Here is a 21,092-nt window from a genome sequence, read left to right on the forward strand (position 1 = left end):
GCACTCTGAATTAATGTTGCTGCTTTCTTTTTACTCCATCCTTAAAGTTACAAAGCCAATGCTCAGAGTGGACCGGGTGGACCTGAATCCATTCCTTGATTGCTCCAAAATCCAAATGAATCCAATTCATGATCCCCATAAGAGAGACAAACAGGATCCAAGCTGATAGGATAAGGCATTGCACCTCAGCCAAAAGGCCAAGAATGCTGCTCCTTGACCTGGACCTTGCCATCTCTCGTGACCTCTACTTTGATAGCCTTGTTGACAGATGAGACTGTCTCAAACCACCTCTTTGTATCTCTTGCCACCCAGACCCCTTTACGTTTTTTCAATCCCACTTCAGTGCTCAACACTGAAACACAAATTTCTCATGTCACAACTGTGTTTTCAATCTCTCAACTCCTTAGCCTTTGGCCTTCCTATCACTACGATATTTCAGCAACTTCTGAATTGCTTGACCACTCCCTTACCTACACTTTGGACGTTCTTTTCCTCAGTAAAATTTTACACTCTTTCACCCACATTATCCCTTCCCTTTGACATAACCAACCTCTCTTTTTCATTCATTCATGGGATGTGGGCGTCACTGGCTGGGCCAGCATTTTATTGCTCATCCCCTAGGGCATTTACGAGCCAGCCATATTGCTGTGGAGTCACCTTTGGGCCAGACCAGGTAAGGATGACAGGTTTCCTCCTCAAAGGACATTAGTGAACCAGATGGGTTTTTACAACTTACTTCATAGTCATTGTTAGACTTTTATTTCCAGATCTCTTTTTAATTGAATTCAAATCTCACCATCTGTCATGGTGGAATTTGAACCTGGGTCCCCAGAGCATTACCACGGGTCTTTGGATTACTAATCCAGTGACAATATTGCCATCCATTGGCAGATCTGCTTGACCAAATTAAATACCTCTTAAAAGCCTCAGTTTTATCTTCTAAAACTATCTACTGTTCCCAGATTATACTGGAGAGAAAAAGGAACCCTGGCTTCTTATTGCTGCCAGTCATCTATTTAAACCCCTCTGCTCTCTTTGCTCACACCTTTAACAGTAAGTGAAAGAAACTCATGGTCTTATTTTGTTACTAACTTTGAGACCGCCTGTTCAGCTACTTCTACTGCTTCTTTCCTTTTCCCTCGCCCACCAAGCTGAACCTCCCTCCTTGCTCTGGCCCTGATCATGCATCTTTGTTTTTCTCCCTCTGCCCCTCATGGTCTTGTCCAGGAGACCAACTTCCTGCTTTCTTGACCCCCATTTCCTCAACTGTTGACCACCCAGCTGCCTTTCCTGATCCCCACACTAAATGATTCCGTCATTGAGTATTATTTCCCTGCATTTCTAAACAGCTGCCATCAATCTCCTCTCCAAAAGCTTGACCCAATTAACAGATAATCATCACAGCCTCAACTGATTTTCCTTTGAGTCTGTTCCACATATCAATTATTTTGGGGATGGGGGGAGTTACTTTTAACTCTCGAGTGTTGCTTGCGACTTGTTTTGTTTTCTATTTTTAAACCTCTGTTCTCTAGTTCACCCGTCAGAATCTGATAGCCAGTTTAGAAATGCATCAGATATACCTCATTACATGTGGAAGTCTTGTGCCTTTAAACAAAATTCCTTCATGGCGTGGACATCACTGGCAAGGCCAACATTTATTGCCATCCTCGATTGCTCCTGAGAAGATGGCGATGAGCCACTGTGATCCTTGGTGTGTAGGTACGCCCATGGAGCTGTTACCTTGCAACAGTGATGGAACTGCAATATATTTCCAATTCAGGATGCTATGTGACTTGGAGGGAATCTTCCAGGGCCTTGTCTTAAGTTAGATCTGACTTGAAGTACTTTGTTCTTGAATCACTCCTGTTTCTCCTCTTTAAATCCTTTTCAACAGATGAATGTCTTTTTGGTGCCAAAATTCCACGTGGTCTCACCATTGATCAGTACCAGGTTGAAGTAACCTTTTTGACTTGGAGTCAGATGTCCTAAAGATGGATCTTTTATTATTTTGTTTAGCTTTATCATTACAGACTAAAAACTGAATAATTACGAATTTTACCATGATTTTTCCCTTTTCCCTCTTTGTCTCTAACAGATGCTCCATTGCAAACACAATCTGAACTCCCATTCAGAATATATTACCTGCCTGCAGTTACTTAGTTCATCTGCTTGCTTGTTCTGTATCATTTTAACTATTACCCTCCCTACCTATTCAGCTTGGAGTCATCAGAAAATGTAATGATATTGTAGGAGGTTCTCTTTTCACCCGCTCGTGAATGGTGTAAATACCATTTGCCTTAGTACAGATCCATGTGGACCTCCGCAGATTACTGCCATCTAGGCAGTTGCTTTTCTATTTATCATTACTTTTTGGCTCATACTCTGAGCAAACCAGTTTCAACCCGACTAGCTAGTTTATCATTTTCCTTGAACCATTAAACATCTCACCTGTGCAATTTTATCCAAGTATTCTGAAAATTATAATTAGCCTGGATTCTGCAGCAATAATGATGGCATTCCCCATCATTACTCCTTTGTAATTGATTAGCCTCTGGATTCTGCACACAACCAGTTAGAAGCAGAAATCCAGAAGATTCTGTCGTTGGTTCTGTGCTGCTTCTTGGAGTGTGCTGTTGAAGACTATTGTGCCTCCCACTCACCTCCCCCATTCCTCACCACCCAGACTTCAATCAAGTAGAGATCACTGGTCTGCCAACATCATGGTCATTTTATGCTATTGCCTCACTGCAAAAAACCCTTGGAGAAAGTTACACCTTGTTTAATGAGGTACTAAGTTTGTATTTATTGCTGAAAAACCTCTCTGGCCCCAGAAAACTAATTCTACATTTGTGCAGTCTCAACTTTCTCCATAATGATGGCAGGGAGGGACACTTAAAAAAAAAATTTTTAATTTAAAGTTTACAAGTCTATGATAATTCCACTTTTAATTTTGTCTGTATGTCTCAATCATTTATTTTTTTAGCTCTTGGTAAAACGTAATTAAAATAAGCATAAACTGTATTTTTACTCCTAGTTTGCTATCTGTGAAAACTGCAATATTCAATTTGCCTTTGACCAAAGAAACCAACCCATTACAAATATCATTCATTATCTGGTTACCTCTGAAAGAATTCTGGCAAATTGTGTACACGATTGCTTCTGTATCCACATTATTGCTGCTTCTTGACATCACTGATCTGTAGGGTTAGGATAATCTTCTATAATGTTCTTAAGTATTTTCCCTATTACAGTTAGTGTGTTAACCAGTCTATACGTTTCATGTCTTGCTTGTTTGATGAATAATTGGACGACATCCTGTATTGTCCCGTCATCTTGGAGATCTTTAGCACATATACCCAATTCATCTTTATTTCCTTTCTTATATATTCCTTTTTGGACACATTTGTAATTTTCTTTTGTAAAACCAAACTATCCAAATTTACAGTATGTCCTCTTGCCTGTACTTTGTTGGTGTCTTCTTGTCTTTTAGCATCTTGAGCCATACTGAATCTGGAATTTGCCTGCAGTCTTCGTTTGTGAAGACTAGATTCTTCATCGTCATTATTTCCTCCACAATCTCTGTCCAACATTAATCTTTAACAGACCTGTCTGGTCTGGCATGCTCCTATTTTCTCTCACCTTTACAAAACATAAAAGTGAAATTGCTAGGGTCACTTATTTAAAATGTTAATTTTTTTGTTTAATTCAAACAATATTTTAACTATAGCGCCACTGTGGTGATATCAGGAGGCAAGGTCAGTTTTAGAAAATCAGACAGGCAAAGTCCTTTTTCGGAGGAATTTGCGAATCGGTGTCATTTGTAACAGAAAAAGTGATCTGTAAAATTCTTCGCCCTTCTATCACATATCACTGCCCGACTGAACAGACACTTGTGCCATTAACTGTGAAATTCATCAAATCGGATTGATCTGGTGACCTGTTTCTCCAAAATGTCCCCAAAATTCCTCTGGAGAGTAATTTCTTCGTGTTTGTGACACTTTTAAATTATCTTCTGGTTGAATGCCAAGTACTCATGCTTTTCTCCTCAACTGACCAGGGCTGAAAGCACTTGATGGGTGAGATTGACAATTCCAGGTAAACTGGAAGTTGCATCTCCAACTTGAAGCTGCTGCAGATGAATTTTTGTAAAGAAACAGCTACTATAAAATGTTTTTCCTCATCTGCTTCAAGAGTTCATATTACCGTGGTTTTTACCAAATGTTCTGCATTCAAACAACAGCTTAACTGCTTGCTGAGAGTTGATACTATTAAAGAAAAATATTTTGAAGTGTAGCATGTTGTAATCATGTGCAGCAAGTACGTTAATGTGCTGCCTCCTCCATATGTTGACATTCTAAATTTTAACTTTATTAAAAATCTAAACGTGGGGTCAGTTGTCCTACAATATGACTAGTTATTAAACTGTGTTTTGTAATATGTTAGATTACCTTTACATCTGTACATTTAACACTTTTCTTCTTTGTTTAGTCGCAAGGAGAAAACTTGGAAACACGTTTAAAACAGACTGTAGATGAGAAACTTTCAGTCGAGTCACAGCACCAAACCCTTGCTAAAGAAAATCAGCGGATGAAGGAATCCCTGGAACATGAAGAGAAAGCACTGTCCTTGCTGCAGAATGAGCTGCGCAAGCTGAGGGAACAAATCAGGACATTAGAAGGAAAGGGGATGGATGCTGAGACAATCATCACTGAAAACCAGAAGCTAAAGGATCACCTGGAGGAGGAAAAGCAACAGATACAGAGTTTTCTTCAACAGAAGGGGAACCTTGTGACCGAGGCTCAGATACTAAGGAAGGAATTGGACAAAGAAAGGGAAATTACTGATGCTCTCCGGAAGGAGCTGGATTCTTTGAGTCATCTTCAGTCCTCGGCTAACACAGCACAAGAAGGTAAAGATACCGAAAGTTTGCAATCTAGACTTGCAGAGCTGGAGAAGAAATTGGACTTTGAGCAGCAACGCTCTGACTTGTGGGAAAGACTTTATGTTGAAGCGAAGGAAGTAAAGGATGACCCTGAACTTAAAACTTCGAAGAAGCCAGACAGAAAACCAAATCCGGGGTTTTATGGGAGTAGGGGTAAAAAACACCAACCCAAAGAAAGTTTTATCAGGTCATTTAAGAATGGTTTTGATGCTGTAAAAAACTCAACTAAGGAGTTTGTGCGTCATCACAAAGAGAAAATTAAATTGGCGAAAGAAGCTGTAAAAGAGAACCTTAAGAAATTCTCTGATTCTGTTAAATCTACATTCCGACATTTCCAAAACTCAGCAAAAAATTTGTTTCATAAAAATAAGAGACGTGAAGAAGCACAAGACGCGAAGACCAGACGTCAAGGGTTCCAGCAGCGCCATGATGAAGACCTTTGTCGAACAAACCAGCGTGGTGTTCACGGAGACAAAGATTCCTGTCAGTATAAACCCAGGGAAACCGCTCACGCGCACTCCCAATATAGTGATACAAGGAAACCCCACAGAATGTACACCAAGGAGCCCCTCAATTTTGAAAGGAGCACAAGTGACCATGATCACTTTGGAAAGCATGCCTACTACAGGAGCCCCAAGGGTTGCTCCGGTGTCTTTGAATGTGCCCATCAGGAATCGCTGAGCCTCTTTAATAAAGCGCTCGATCCCATCAAGGTTGAAGAATTCCATAAACTCCTCCATAATTACCTTCAAGAGGAGGTGGTTGAGTTCCAACGCTGGAGTGAGCTGGAGAAATTTATAAGCCGGTTCTTCCATAATGGCCTTTTTATACATGATCAGATGTTATTCTCTGATTTTGTCAATGATGTTGAAGATTACCTTGAAGATATTGCAGAGCACCAAGACGACAAAATTGACCCCTTTGACGACCTAGATGAATACATCTATAGGCACTTTTTTGGGGACAATTATTTCAATCGATTTGGCCCAAGGTAAATTCATCAAAGCTTGCCATTTTTTTTTCTGCGAAGGATTTTATAATTATTTTTCTGGCATGATTGAAAATTGTGTTTGCTTGACGTGAAGTATCCTACCTACACAATTAAGAGCTAAGTACAAATTAGTGTTTCTTTGTCCAGTTGTCAACATTATTCTCAGGCTTCTCAATTAACAAAGAGAAACATTGGTTTAGATGCAGAGCAAGCTCCCTCCCTACAATTTCCAAAAAAAAATCCAACTGCAATATCCTCCATTTGTCATTCAAAATGACCTTGTGGCATCTCGGAGTGCAATGGTCTTTTCTAAATTATTAGATTTGTGCTATGGAGTGCCTTATCCAGCAGAAAATAGATGGATTGCATCAATTTTATTTCATTTTAATCTTGCCTGCAGTGAGAGAAACTTTAAAGAACCCATTGGCTCGATTGAAACGTAGGTTTAATCCATGGAAAATGGAGCATAATTTGTATATATTGCTGGGTGAGAAGGTGTTAGAATATCCTTCCAAACACTATTGGGTTGCATAGTCATGTTTGCTTTGCCCTATACTTCAGTGCAAAAATGTCAAAAGGATCTTCTAAATGAACTCATTTGCGTTTCAAATACATAGAAACATAGGTGCAGGCATAGGCCATTCGGCCCTTCGAGCCTGCACCACCTTTCAATATGATCATGGCCGATCATGCACTTTCAGTATCCCACTCCGGCTTTCTCTCCATCCCCCTTTGATCCCTTTAGCCACAAGGGTCACCTCCAGTTCCCTCTTGAACATATCTAATGAACTGGGCCCAACAGCTTTCTGTGGTAGAGAATTCCACAGGTTCACAACTCTGAGTGAAGAAGTTCTTCCTCACCTTAGTCCGAATAGCTTATCTCTTAGACTGTAACCCCTAATTCTGGACTTCCCCAACATTGTGAGCATTCTTCCCGCATCTACCCTGTCTGGTCCCATCAAGATTTACATGTTTCTGAGATCCCCTCTCATTTTTCTAAACATCGCTACTTGGAAATTAGTAAAAGCACTTCAAATATGTGTTGCCGGAATGCTAATACAGAATTGAGTACGCAGCCATCGGTGTGTGATTGCGGTAAAATTATTATTTTTAAACTGAAAAGCAATAATGAGCTCTGTTTTTGATCTTGCAGTCGGCTTTATGATGCTGGTAAATACAAACCGTGTGGAAAGCAGTCATCTAGAAATGCAGATAGCTCCAGATACCAGAGACATGAAAGGAAACCTCTGCATGCTTATCACCACAGGGAACGTAAATGGAACAAGCCAGGCCGTACCAATGGAAGACACATGGCAAATGTTGAAATTGAGTTGGGCCCAATGCCTTTTGATCCAAAATATTAATGGGCTTTAGCTGTATAAGTGTGTATTTGAAAATGTTCAGACCTATCTGACTGCTGTTTGTGATACATGCCTAAGAATGATGACAATTTCTTTCAAACGATTTGCATCTCATTTGACTTTGAATAATAAGACAGTAGAGGTAGTTATTCTAATAACTTTCCATCTGTATTTGCAAAGTACTGGTCAGAAACTTCCTAAGCAGTTGTATTGTGCAAGTATGTTATGCTAAACATCGTTTGGCATTATGGAGAAGACTTAAAGTTGCGGGATCTTTAATGAATTTACTAAGTCTTTGCGTGTACTGGCGTATGTGCATGAGGTCGCAAGTCTCATTTCTTCCTTAGCAAGTTTGTAATTTGCTATCATGTGAACGTAAATTCCATAAGGTTGTAAATTATCAATATTGGTGTGCAGAATTTCTTTTATTTTGAAGATTGTAATTTTATTCTGTGGTGAAAATTAGCCCTTGTTCTTCTTACCTTCCCCAACCCCCTCCCGTGAATGATTTTGCACAGATCCTGTTGAGGTTTCTGGGGGGGGGGTGAAGAGATGGGTTATGCTTTTAATTTGAGTTTATTTTCCTTTGTTGCAGCTGCATATCTTTTTTTTCCATTTGACAAAGTGCACAATTGTAGGCAAGTTACAATATTAAAATCAAATGGTAGTGAAGTGATGGCTTAACTCAGTGTTCGGTTAAGAAGCAGCCACATGTTGTGAGTTTATATGTGCTTCGGAATCTATCCACCAAGAAGGGTCCTCAAATATTTTGCGTGTATACTAATTTCTCTTACTGGATAGCAGCGGGGCCAGATATGATGACTGTAAAAATAAATAAATTTTCTGTCATTTTGAAATAACCTTTTCCCTGATTTTTACCTACTTGGTTCTGAAACATTTTGACAGCTGTCATTTGGGTTTCTTCTTCAACCCATTAATAGTAACTTAGAATAAACCCATCTCCAATAAGGGAAATTTTTATATTGGGGCCAAAATATATTTTTAAAATATTTTTTGGGCAGGATCTTGTTTTCACCGCTACATTGAGCTGATTTTTCTGCTAAGTAGTAATAACAAAAAGCACAATCCGTCTAATCTTATAAATTATTTGTCAGCGGCACAATGGTTAGCACAGTTGTTTCACAGCGCCAGGGACCCAGGTTCAATTCCGGCCTTGGGTGACATCTGTGTGGGGTTTGCACGTTCTCCCCGTGTCTGCGTGGGTTTCCTCCGGTTTCCTCCCACACTCCAAAGATGTGCGGGTTAGGTTGATTGGCCATAATCAATTCCCCCTTTACTGTCAGGGTAAATACGTGGGATTATGAGGATAGGGCCTGGGTGGGATTGTTGTCGGCGCAGGCTTGATGGTCCAAATGGCCTCCTTCTGCACTGTAGGATTTTTATGATTCTCTTATATATAAGCTGTACTAGTGTGTGATCGAATACATTCTGTCTTCTCAGACTGCTCTTTGTGATGCATGCTTGATGTGTCCCAGTTCTTGAGTACCAATGATAGAGGCTTCATGTTGAAACTTGGGGAAAGGAGCAATGCAGTATCATTTCTAATTCAGAACCTTATTCTTTTGGGGAAGATCAGACATTTAGTTGAAAATTCTGGGAGGGCTGAAACTTGTGAATAGTAGGTATTATTTCTGCTACAGTAAACACTTATAACCTCCAGAATAGCACAAAAGTTCATTTAAAAATGTTTCTGTGATTGTATTTTGGGTGTCTTTGGAATATCTATTTGTATTAGTCTATTCTCGCACCAATATAATTTGGTGCCATAAATGTTCATATAATTTAGCACTTTATACTTCATCATCCCTCTGCTCTTGATAAATCTCTATCTCTATGGAATTTTAGGAAACACACACCTGATGTGGGGCATTGCTCAGTTGGAATGCATATGCGGCATGGTGGCACAGTGGTTAGCACTGCTGCCTCAGCCCCAGGGACCCAGGTTTGTTTCCTGGCTTGGGTCATTTGTCTGCTCGGAGTCTGCACGTTCTCCCCATGTCTGTGTGGGTTTCCTCCGGGTGCTCTGGTTTCCTCCCACCGTGTGAAAGACGTGCTGCTTGGGTGCATTGGTCATGCTAAATTCTTCCTCTGTGGACCCGAACAGGTGCCAGAGTGTGACGACTAGGGGATTTTCATAGTAACTTCATTGCAGTGACACTATTAACTTTAAATGAGTGCACTGCTCACAATTTTCCATGGTAGTAAGTTGTTGGGAATTTGTTCCTGCTTTCCAATGTAATTATTCTGTAAGGAATCTTCTGTATTTCATAGGTAAGCAAGCGGCCAGCTCAATATTAGAATGAATGTGTGCTTTTTCAACCTTTTTGATTAGTTATATGTATTTACCTCTCTCTTTAAGGGTGAAATTCAGCCATTTGGTGTTACCTATGTTAACCATTTGGATTCTTGGACCATTATATTTTGCTTTGTGCAGACGTGTATTTTAATATAACCAAATCATTTGGCACCCGTGCTTTTCCTCTACTAGTACATGATGTCTTTAACCTGTATTGGGTATAACATTCACTTCATAACTTTGGTACTATTTGCAGACCTGAGTATCTTTTTATTTTCTGATTCCGGATTCTCTCCTACAAATTTCTTGTCATATGTACTCGAGAGCAGCTGGATATAGCATTTGGCGTGAATGGGATCAAAGGTTATGAGGGAAAAGCAGGATTAGGCTACTGAGTTGGATGATCAACCATGATCATGATGAATAGTGGAGCAGGCTCGAAAGGCCACTTGCCCTCCTCCTGCTATCTTCTATGTTTCTAAGCTATGCCTTTTTCCATTTTCACTATCGTGCTGGAGATGTACTGCTAATTCTTATTAGTCAATATAGTATGGAGACAAATGTTTGCTTTCTGCTTATTTCTTCCGTAAATTTTTCCTCACCTCTGGATTCTTCACAAGATTTTTGGGAAGGTTGATTTTGGCACTGAGTATTTGAAACTCTGAAAACAGGACAGAAAGCCCTCCTGACAAAGTGGACATTGCTGTAACGATAAAGATTCAGGGTGGTTATGCTGCATAAAAGGATCATTTTCAACTAAATGTCTGCAAAGTGACAATTCACTAAGTTGTCCCTTGTTCAATAAATTAGTCCAATACTTACTGCTTTCGAGTGTTATTTCTAAATGCTGAAAGGATAGGGGGCTGAATTTCATTGGGCAGTGGAGGTGGATTTTGGTTTGCGGAATGCCAAACTTAGATATTTCTTCAGAGGAAATCCAATTTCCCAGTAAAAGAAGGGGATAAAAATCAGACTTTCTAATCCCTACTATTTTCATTGGGCACCAGTGTGTTTAGTGAACTGAATGAATATACCTGCCTTCTGTCAAGTCATGAAGAATTTTGGCCGACTGGGAAGAGGTCGTGGGTAAAGTGCAGCAACTTTCCTCTGGTTTACCTTTTTGCAACTTCTAAGCCACAGACACCTGTGAGCAAGTTGAGAGTCTGGCAGGGATGGGCAAGTAGAAGGAAGATTTCCTCAAAGCCATTACTCAGCACATCTGAACATCAGCAAGGAGGAGGCCTGTGCTTCACAATCATCTTCCAGAGCATTGAGAAATCTGGAATCTAGAATGGGAGTAGCCCCATCCCATCTGCGGTGAAGCTACTTGAAATGCCTTGCTCACAATGTGCATGGATCCAAGGCAGAGAGGCACCATAAAGCTGAGTGCGTGTGAGAAGGAGGCATAGAGTGCTGAGGGAACTAGTCACTTGAGAGGCTAGAGAGGGACATAGTAATATACCTTGATATGACAGAGAGGCAATGTTGGAGGCGGATACATCTGTTCTGGTGGTTAGTGGCTGAGCTTTGCAAATTACAAGAAGATCTCCAGCATGGTGAAAGCAGAGACGTCACTCCCAGTGGCCTTGAAGGTGACTGTAATCTTCAATTTCTTTGCAACCAGCTCCAAATCTCTGTATCTGACCTGTGTGACATCTTGTCATCTGCCACATAGGTACATCCAGGGGTAACCAATGCCCTTCTCTCCATGGTGGTACATTTCATTCCCTTTGATATAGATGCTGCAGTGGGACAGAATTTATCTCGGTCTTAGAATTACTCCAGGTGCAGGGTGTAGTCAACTGTACACATGTGATAAGGGCACCCTATGTGAAAGACACATCAACTGGGAAGACTACCACTCCCTGATGTGCAACGCCTCTTCAACCCCACAAAAGATGATTCTGCCTGCTACCTTTTGTGGTTGCAATGATTCATTTGTCCTATGAGTCTGGGCTGCCATGAATATTTAGACCCACCCCAGCATGACTGGATACTCTGGGATAAGGGCTATTTCGTAAAAATGTGGCTTCTCACACTCCTGCAAAATCCCCAGACCCAACTGCAGAGAAGGTACAGTGAAACCAATCTTCACGTCAGAACATTCACTGAATGGGCCATCAATCTTCGAAGGATGAGGGTTAGGCGTCTGGACCACTCAGGGCTAGCTACAGTATGCACCTCACAGAGTCTCCAGCATGATTATGGTCTGCTGCATACTCCTCAACATGATGCTGAGAAGAGGAAGCATTATGCACCTATGAGATCAAAGGCCAGCAAGAGATGTGAGAAGGGCTGTCCGTGTACAGGACGTCTTCATCCCCAGAGACCTTCTCATACAACAGTTTTTCATGTGATGGGATCCTGCCATCTAGTTGCAAGATGACCAGGAGGTCAGGAGGTGCTTGACAACCCAAGCGAAAGCCTTTGGTAGGATCCTGTGATCTAACCTGATACAGGATTGATGAACGATGTGGATGTAAATCTCAGATCGGCTGAAACATATCCAAAAATCTAAATATATTGTACATATTTCCCACAAATAAAAGTATTTATTCTATTTACAGGTCTCTTGTTCCTTACTTAACTAAACTTATCTAAACATCACAGTGATCTGATTAATGATCTAACCAGCACAATGTCCTCTGCTTTCCAACACTCCCACATAGTGCTCTCCTTGTTGCTGTGGTGACATGACCCTGACTATATGGATGTGAAGGTCGTGGGGATGGACCTCATTGCTTGGGACCTTACCTCAAGACTGCACAACCTGCATCTCTGCAGTGATAGGTGCCCCTGATTCAAGCTAGCTAGCAGCTGGATGAGGGACCAAGGAATCCGAGGATGGTGAAATTCCTTCCAAAAGCATAGAAGCCTCGTTGTCATCCTCTGAGCCTTTGTTGAGCCGTCGGGCTAGTTTCCTGATGGCTGAATGGGCTGTGGTTCTGGCGCTTTGCTATTCCCTCTAGTAACTGCTCTGCCACCCTCGAGGTAGCCCTGTTCAGTAAACATATCTCCTTTCTTCCAGTACTGCAATGGAGCAGTTGCCATTACACAGGAGATCTGGCATCCCTCACACGAGTTCTCGTAGCTCCTGTCCATAGTGCACAAGTTAGCGCATTTGATTCACCACAAAGTTGGCAGACGCTCTTGTGGATGCTCAACCCCTATCCAGGACATTGTCATATTACACACCTCTCCATTCAGAGTGCATGACCTTGCAATGCCTTGGCCATATCAGCTAAATGAGTAATTATCAGCTGCTGCAGGTTCAAATGGCTCTATCTTACTTGTCTGTGGAGCAACTCTGCCACTGCCCTCCCCACTGTGAGGTGAACTGTGCACAGTCACCCCAGCTTCAGACTCCTCCTCCAGCACACCAGTTGCAGTGCTCGCCATCTCCCTCCTCTTGAAAGGCAATGATGGAAACGGTGAGGTGCAATCTGAATAAAGACAGAGTATTTGAAGATGTCTCTGAGGTGTCTTACCTGTCTCTCCACCAATTTCCTCTGATCACGTGAGTATCAGTTGTTTCCCCTGGGTCATGGATATCTGCTGCTGCACTGTGGAGCATTTTGTGCACTGTGTACACAAGGTCAGCCAGGCTGCATGTAGCAAGGCAAAGCTACATGCATTGGAGAAGAATCTCGCCTTATTGTAGCGCATAAGGTCACAGTCTCAAGGCATTGACCACCCTGGTCTTGGTGGAACTGGGAAGCTACCTGCTCCCTCGAGTGAACAGGATGTTCATGTCAGCCTTCACATGGTGCAGAAAGATCTCCAGGTCATGCTCAGGGAACAGTGGAGCAGTTCTTGCTTCAGACCTCTGACTGCTCTGAAAGTCAACCATCCTGGGATAAGAGAAGGCACTTGAGTCAGTATGGGACAGTGCTGCTCTGTGGCTGGCGTGTGAGGAAAAGGTGTGGCTGGCAAAGCTTTGATGGTCTGATTGTGTGACAGGCTATTCTCATGAAACTCATCTCCAAACTCCGTGGCCTGGGCCTCGGCACCTCCCTCTGCGATTGGATCCTGAACTTCCTAACTCACAGACCACAATTAGTAAGGTTGGGCAATAACACCTCCTCCACGATCATCCTCCACACTAGTGCCCCACAAAGCTGTGTTCTCAGCCCCCTATTATACTCCTTATACACCAATGACTGTGTGGCCAAATTCCACTCCAATTCGATTTTCAAATTTGCTGGTGACACCACCGTAGTGGGTCGGATCTCAAACAATGACGAGACAGAGTACAGGAATGAGATAGAGAATCCAGGGTGAACTGGTGTGGCAACAATAATTTCTTCCTCAATGTCAACAAAACGAAGGAGATTGTCATCGATTTCAGGAAGCGTAAAGGAAAACATGCCCCTGTCAACATCAACAGGGATGAAGTAGAAAGGGTTGAGAGCTTCAAAGTTTTAGGTGTCCAGATTACCAACAACCTACCCTGGTCCCCCCACGCCGGCACTATAGTTAAGAAAGCCCATGAATGCCTCTACTTTCTCAGAAGACTAAGGAAATTTGGCACATCAGCTACGACTCTCACCAACTTTTACAGATGCACCATAGAAAGCATTCTTTCTGGTTATATCACAGCTTGGTATGGCTCCTGCTCTACCCAAGACCACAAAGAACTACAAAAGGGCGTGAATGTAGCCCAATCCATCACGCAAACCAGCCTCCCATCCATTGACTCTGTCTACACTTCCCGCTGCCTCGGCAAAGCAGCCAGCATAATTAAGGACCCCACGCAACCTGGACATTCTCTCTTCCACCTTCTTCCATTAGGAAAAAGATACAAAAGTCTGAGGTCACGTTCCAACCAACTCAAGAACAGTATCTGCCCTGCTGCTGTCAGACTTCTGAATGGATTCACCTTGCATTGCGTTGATCTTTCTCTGCACTCTAGCTATGACTGTAACACTACATTCTGCACTCTCTTGTTTCCTTCTCTATGAACGGTATGCTTTGTATAGCGTGCAAGAAACAATACTTTTCATTGTATGCTAATACATGTGACAATAATAAATCAAAAATGTGAGCAGGGGGTAAACTATGTCCCAGGTCACCAATATTGGAAAGGCATGGGGGATATGGAGAGGATTTGGTGGCTTCTGTGGTGTTTTTTAGGGTAGGCTGGGAGGTGCTCAGTTTTCTGCATCCTCTGAGGGTGGAATGTTTTGAGATGGTTTCTATGCGTGAGAGAGGGTCTGAATTGGAGTGAAGGACAAGTGTGCTGCTGTGGCAGCTTGCAGAGCTTTGTGAGCTGCTGCATGATGCTTACTCAAAAGTCAGTCACTAACGGATAAGCATTACAGGGTGCAGCAGGGAAGTGATAAGATAGGACAGCGAGGCAATATTGGCATAAAATAACAAACACGTGAATAACAAGGGGAATTCCGTTAATTGGCCAGAGCAACGAGCCAGCAAGTAAATTCCTAGTACTCACATTCAGCTTCATCTATGTCCAGGGCTATAGTTGGGCTTATCTGTGGTTGCTATGCCATTTCATTCCCTTCTATGGTCAGAGGATAGGAGGAACCCGCATCTGCCTTGCCCCCGCCGACCCTGAACCCAATCATGGCTCACAATCTGCATCCAGAACCCATGGTGGCACAGTGATTAACACTGTTGCCTCACAGCACCAGGGACCCGGGTTCGATTCCTGGCTTGGGTCAGTATCTGTGCAGAGTCTGCAAGTTCACCCTGTGTCTGTGTGGGTTTCCTCCCATGATCTGAAAGACGTGCTAACCCTCCCTCATGCTAAATTCTCCCTCAGTGTACCCAAACAGTTGCCAGTGTGTGGCAACTAAGGGATTTTCACAGTAACTTCATTGCAGTGTTAACATAAACCTACTTGTGACACAAATAAATAAACTTTAACACTTCCTGTCAAATTTGACAAAAACGTTGGATAAAGTCACAAGGTTGCAAAAATACACAAATTTCTCGACGAAAATTTAGCTCAGGATATATGTTTTAATGAGAAAATATATTTGAATGTGGAAAATTCTCCCCCAAATGTCACAAAAGTCATATTGAATAAAAGTCTTCCCAGACTTTGCATAGAAAGCACTCGAATAGAGAATTGTCCATGAGGGAATTAGCTAAATTTGTAACTGCAGAGGGAGAACAAGATTGAAACGATTACATTAGAAACATAATATAGATAAAGAAACTGGCCATAAAACAGAGTAATGATTAAAAGTAGTTAATAGATTGGCAAAGGATATGATATGGTGTTCCATAAGGGTTGCTCCAGATTTCTCTATTGCTTGCTATTTCCATGAACAATTTGGATTTGGGTGCAGATTCAAAACTTGTGGACAATACCAGCTTGTGGGGAGTTAGTAAATACAGAGGAGGACTGTGACAAAATACCGGAAGACCTTATTCAACAACAACCAATTGTAGAGCACCTTTTTAATTTAGTAAAATACCCCCAAGGTGCTTCACATGACTATTTACAGCTTGGTGTCAAACATTGCTTTATATGTTGGGGCAGATTATCAAAAGCCTGGATAAAGATATAGGTTCTAAGCAAGGAGGTTCTAGTTCTTTTCATTGTATGCTAATACATGTGACAATAATAAATCAAATCAAATAATGAGGAAAGCAAAATTAAGAGGTTTAGGGAAGGAATTCCAGAGCTTAGGAATGTGGCAACTTTAGGTTCAGGTATGAAGGGTAGAGTAATTAAGACTAGGGACATTCCTGATGTCTGGAGGAGCACCGATATCATGGAGGCTTGTGTAACTGGGGCAGATTATAGAAATAGGGAGGGGTGAGGTCATGGAGGAATTAGAGAACAAGGATGAGAATTTTTAAATTGGGGCATTGCTTAAGTTGGGAACCAGTGTAGGTCAGTGAACATGAGGTGGTGGGTGAGAGCTTGTAGCAAGCTTGTAGCTTGCGCAAGGCTTGTAGACGCCCATCTACCGGGCCGCTCGCCACCACCAGCACCACGGCCAGCATCAGCTGAGGGAAAGTGAGCCTGTCAAGGCAGCAGCGAAGAAGAAGCTGTTCTTGAGTAGGTTGGTATGTGGCCTCAGACTTCACTATCTTCTTCGTGATGGAAGAAGGTGGAAGAGAGAATGTCCAGGGTGTGTGGGGTCCTTAATTATGCTGGCTGCTTTGCCGAGGCAGCGGGAACTGTAGACAGAGTCAATGGATGGGAGGCTGGTTTGCGTGACGGATTGGGCTTCGTTTCACAACCCTTTGTAGTTTTTGGTGGTCTTTGGTCAGAGCAGGAGCCATACCAAGCTGTGATACATCCGGAAAAGATACTTCCTGTGTTGGTGCACCAAGGGTGCTGCTGGGGGAGCTGCTCAGAGTGAAGCCGCTTCAGCAGCGAGGCTGCAGGATACAGCGTGGCGACTTCGGCTTGGTGGGAGCGCAGGGCTCTGTGATTGGTGGGAGCGCAGGGCTCTGTGATTGGTAGGAGCGCAGGGCTCTGTGATTGGTGGGAGCGCAGGGCTCTGTGATTGGTGTGTGTCCACGTGGCACGGCGGTTGGTGCACATGCGCTGTTCAGTCAGGCGCCGGTTGCTGGCGCGGAGCTGTTTCTCTCTCTCTCTCTGTCACAGGGAGCTGATGGCGCTCCGCGGGCTCACTTTCCCTCAGCTGATGCTGGCCGCGGTGCTGGGGGTGGCGGGCGGCCTGTACGTTTACAAGCCCATCTACCAGCGCTACTGCCAGGAGCTGCGCAAGGCCGGGGAGACGGCAGCGGGCAGCCCGGCCCCCGAGGCTCATCGGCCCGAGAATCCAGCCGAGAGCTGAGGCTGGAGTCCGGGTCGGACAACAAGAGGAGAGCGGGCAGTGAGTGAGGGTCAAGTGAGTGCCTGTGCAGCCCGCAATACCGTTCGGAATTTATATTGAAATCTTTAATGCAGCAACATGCCGGCCTCTCTCTAAATCATTGTCACCTGAGACAGAGAGCAGCCGGTTCAAACCCCACTCCAGAGACTTGCTGATAGAATCCAGGCTGACAACCCAGTGCAGGGCTGAGGGAGTGCCGCACTGCCGGTTGGGCTGCCCTGCTGGAGGCGCCGCTCTGCTGGAGGCGCCGTCCTGCTGGAGTTGCCGTCCTGCAGGAGGCGCCGCCCTGCTGGAGGCGCCATCCTGCAGGAGGTGCCGTCATGGTGGAATTGCCGTCCTGCTGGAGGCGCCGCCCTGCTGGAGGTGCCTTGGAGGCGCCGCACCGTCAGAGGTGCCGCCCTGCAGGAGGTGCTGCACTGCCGGAGATGCTCTATTTCAGATGAAACATTACGTTGCAGGTGGATGCCAAACCTGCACGAAGAAGAGCAGGGGAGTCGTTCTGTTGTCTTTGGCCAATATTTATCCCTCAACCAACACCGAAAGCAGATTAAGGCAAAATACTGCAGATGCTGGAATTTGAAACCAAGCAGGTCTGACAGCATCTGTGGAGAAACAATAGAGCCAAATAGCCTGGCTGACCCTTGGTCAGATTGTCTGGTCGTTACCACGTTGTGAGCGCTGGTCACTCTTCAAAAGTACTTCATTGTCTGTAAAACACTTTGGGACATCCCGAGGTTGTGAAAAAGCACTAAATGAATTCAATTCTTTAAAAGGTGGCAACACTGGAAATTGCTAAGGATAGTCTGGGTTTTATCAGAATTGGATATTTTTATAACTGAATTGTAAAAGTTATGAGACTTCATTAGGCCTCCGAATTGGTGACGAATGGTTCCATTGAGAACAGTCATGTTGAATTTCAGTAAAGGAGAGGTCTGAATGGACATTGGTTCTCCCTCCCTCAGCATCTTGAAAGCCAACTTAAGAGAAAATTCTAAATGGGAAGGTGGTGGAAGTGGGTTTGGAACAGGTGCCTGCAAGATGATGGACTTGCTATAATTTAAGTTCTTCAATGCTGGGTGAACCCTTCAGAAGAAAGTTTAAGAACTGCCTCGATGTCTAGGAAATGATTAGAGAATTTTGTAACTATTAGGTTTAAAGCTTCTAGTCTCTCAAAATGTCTGTGGAAAAGGAAAGGGAAAAATACGTGTGAAATGAGATGCTTACATTATTAAATCACAGCAAGTTGATGGAAAATTTCTCAATTGTCATTCATTTGATGATTTCCTGAATGTAAAAGTAAGGTTTATTTATTAGTGTCACAAGTAAGGCTTACATTAACACTGCAATGAAGTTACGGCGAAATTCCCTCAGAAATACAGCTTGCTCTGAAATAAACTATCAATATTGGTGAATATCTGATTAAATCTATTTGAGGTATTGAGAAATCTGCTTTTAGTTAAAATTTGATACTTTAGACATGCATTTTTTTGTAAAACAGTGAAGATTAGGTTGCACATAAAGAAGTTGCATTCATTAGTACCTTTGACAAAGAAGCTGGTTAATATTTTGTGTGTTGGTGGCAACGAAATGCAGAAAGTTTCAGTTCCTTGGACTGAGATGAATTGTTCTCGTGGAATGAGGTCCTAATGTAATTTTTGGAGGTGATTTACTTGTTTCATAGAAATCATAGAATCCCTACAGCACAGAAAGACGCCATTTGGCCCATCGAGTCTGCACCGACCACAATCCCACCCAGGCCTTACCCCCATATCCCTACATATTTTACCCACTAATCCCTCTAATCTACGCATCCCAGGACACTAAGGGGCAATTTTAGCATGGCCAATCAACCTAACCCGCACACCTTTGGACAGTGGGAGGAAACCGGAGCACCTGGAGGAAACCCATGCAGACACGAGGAGAATGTGCAAACTCCACACAGACAGCGACCCGAGCCGGGAATCGAACCCAGGTCCCTGGAGCTGTTGTTAAAGATCTGCTTCGGTTATAAAGAACCCTGGTTAGATCTAACCCTGATTAGATCACACATCTGGAGTACTGTGTGCAGTTTTGGTCCTCTTACCTTAGGAAATATATTATTACCATAGAGGGAGTGCAATGAAGGTTCACCAGACTTGTTCCCAGGATGGTGAACAGAATACTGAGAGGTCTAGATAGAGCGGACATGGAGAGGATGTTTCCACTATTGGGAGAGACTAGAACTCGAGGGCACCACCTCAGAGTGAAGGGACGCTTCTTTAAAACTGAGTTGAGGAGGAATTTCTTCAGCCAGAGAGTGGTGAATCTGTGGAACTCACGGAGGCCAGGTCATTGAGTGTCTTTAAGACAGAGATAGATAGGTTCTTGATCAATAAGGGGATCAAGGGTTATGGGGAGAAGGCAGGAGAATGGGGATGAGAATCATATCAGCCATGATTGAATGGTGGAGCAGGCTCAATGAGACGAATGGCCTAATTCTGCTCCTATATCTTATGGTGAGACTGTCCTATGAAGAAATATTGGGGAAACTGGCCCCATATTCTCTAGAGTATCAAATGAGAGATGATCCAATTGAAACCTATAAAATACTTTAAGGCATTGACATGGTAGATGTGGGTAAGATGTCTCCCCTGGTTGGGAAGTCTAGATGTGGAGATGCCGGCGTTGGACTGGGGTAAACACACTAAGAGTTTTAACAACACCAGGTTAAAGTGCTGGGAAGGCATGGTAGCACAGTGGTTAGCACTGCTGCTTCACAGCTCCAGGGTCCCGGGTTCGATTCCCGGCTCGGGTCACTGTCTGTGTGGAGTTTGCACATTCTCCTCGTGTCTGCGTGGGTTTCCTCCGAGTGCTCCGGTTTCCTCCCACAGTCCAAAGATGTGCGGGTTAGGTTAATTGGCCAGGTTAAAAAAATTGCTTCTTAGAGTCCTGGGATGCGTAGGTTAGAGGGATTAGTGGGTAAAATATGTGGAGGTAGGGCCTGGGTGGGATTGTGGTCAGTGCAGACTCGATGGGCCGAATGGCCTCCTTCTGCACTGTAGGGTTTCTATGACTTCTAAAGTCCAACAGGTTTATTTGGTAGCAAATGCCATTAGCTTTCGGAGCGCTGCTCCTTCATCAGATGGAGTGGATATCTGCTCTCAAACAGGGCATACAGAGACACAAAATCAAGTTACTGAATACTGATTAGAATGCGAATCTAGAAGTCTAGAACCAGGGGACACAGTTTCAAAATAAAGGCGCAGCCACTTAGGACCGAGATGAGGAGATCTTTTTTCACTGAGGATTGTGAATCTTTGGAATGATTTACCTTCAGAGGGCTGTGGAAGCTCAGTCATTGAGTATGTTTAAAGCAGAGTTTGACAGATTTATACACATCAGTGTCATATGGGGAAATGGGGACAGTATGGGGAAAAAGGCATTGAAATGGATGATCATATTAAATGATGGAGCAGGCTCGATGGGCTGAATGCCCTGCCCCTATGTTCCCATGTTAGAGAAGAAATCACTCTCTAGTAGCTTGGGGGAAAATCTGCAGCGTGTTTATGGTACTAAACATCCCAAGTTTGATTTGGGGCGTGTGTTAACTTACCTGATTCTACATGGGGGAAAAAAACAGCCAGCATTCCATCTCCTAATGGCTATCCAATGAGTCATGTTC

The 21,092-nt window shown here is 43.3% G+C and overlaps 1 protein-coding gene across 6 annotated transcripts in view; it reads left to right on the plus strand.

Moving 5' to 3' along the window:
* Positions 1-10,431, plus strand: part of ccpg1 (cell cycle progression 1) — a 47,189-nt gene extending 36,758 nt beyond the window's left edge. For all 6 annotated transcript variants that reach the window (XM_078241468.1, XM_078241471.1, XM_078241470.1 and 3 more), the window contains 2 exons: positions 4,489-5,933; positions 7,087-10,431. In XM_078241468.1, coding sequence (XP_078097594.1) covers positions 4,489-5,933; positions 7,087-7,297 — 1,656 coding nt within the window. In that variant the 3' untranslated portion in view covers positions 7,298-10,431. The remainder of the gene's footprint in view (positions 1-4,488; positions 5,934-7,086) is intronic.
* The last annotated feature ends 10,661 nt before the right edge of the window (positions 10,432-21,092 follow it).

The sequence above is a fragment of the Mustelus asterias genome, chromosome 24, assembly GCF_964213995.1.
Source record: "Mustelus asterias chromosome 24, sMusAst1.hap1.1, whole genome shotgun sequence".
NCBI lineage: Eukaryota > Metazoa > Chordata > Chondrichthyes > Carcharhiniformes > Triakidae > Mustelus > Mustelus asterias.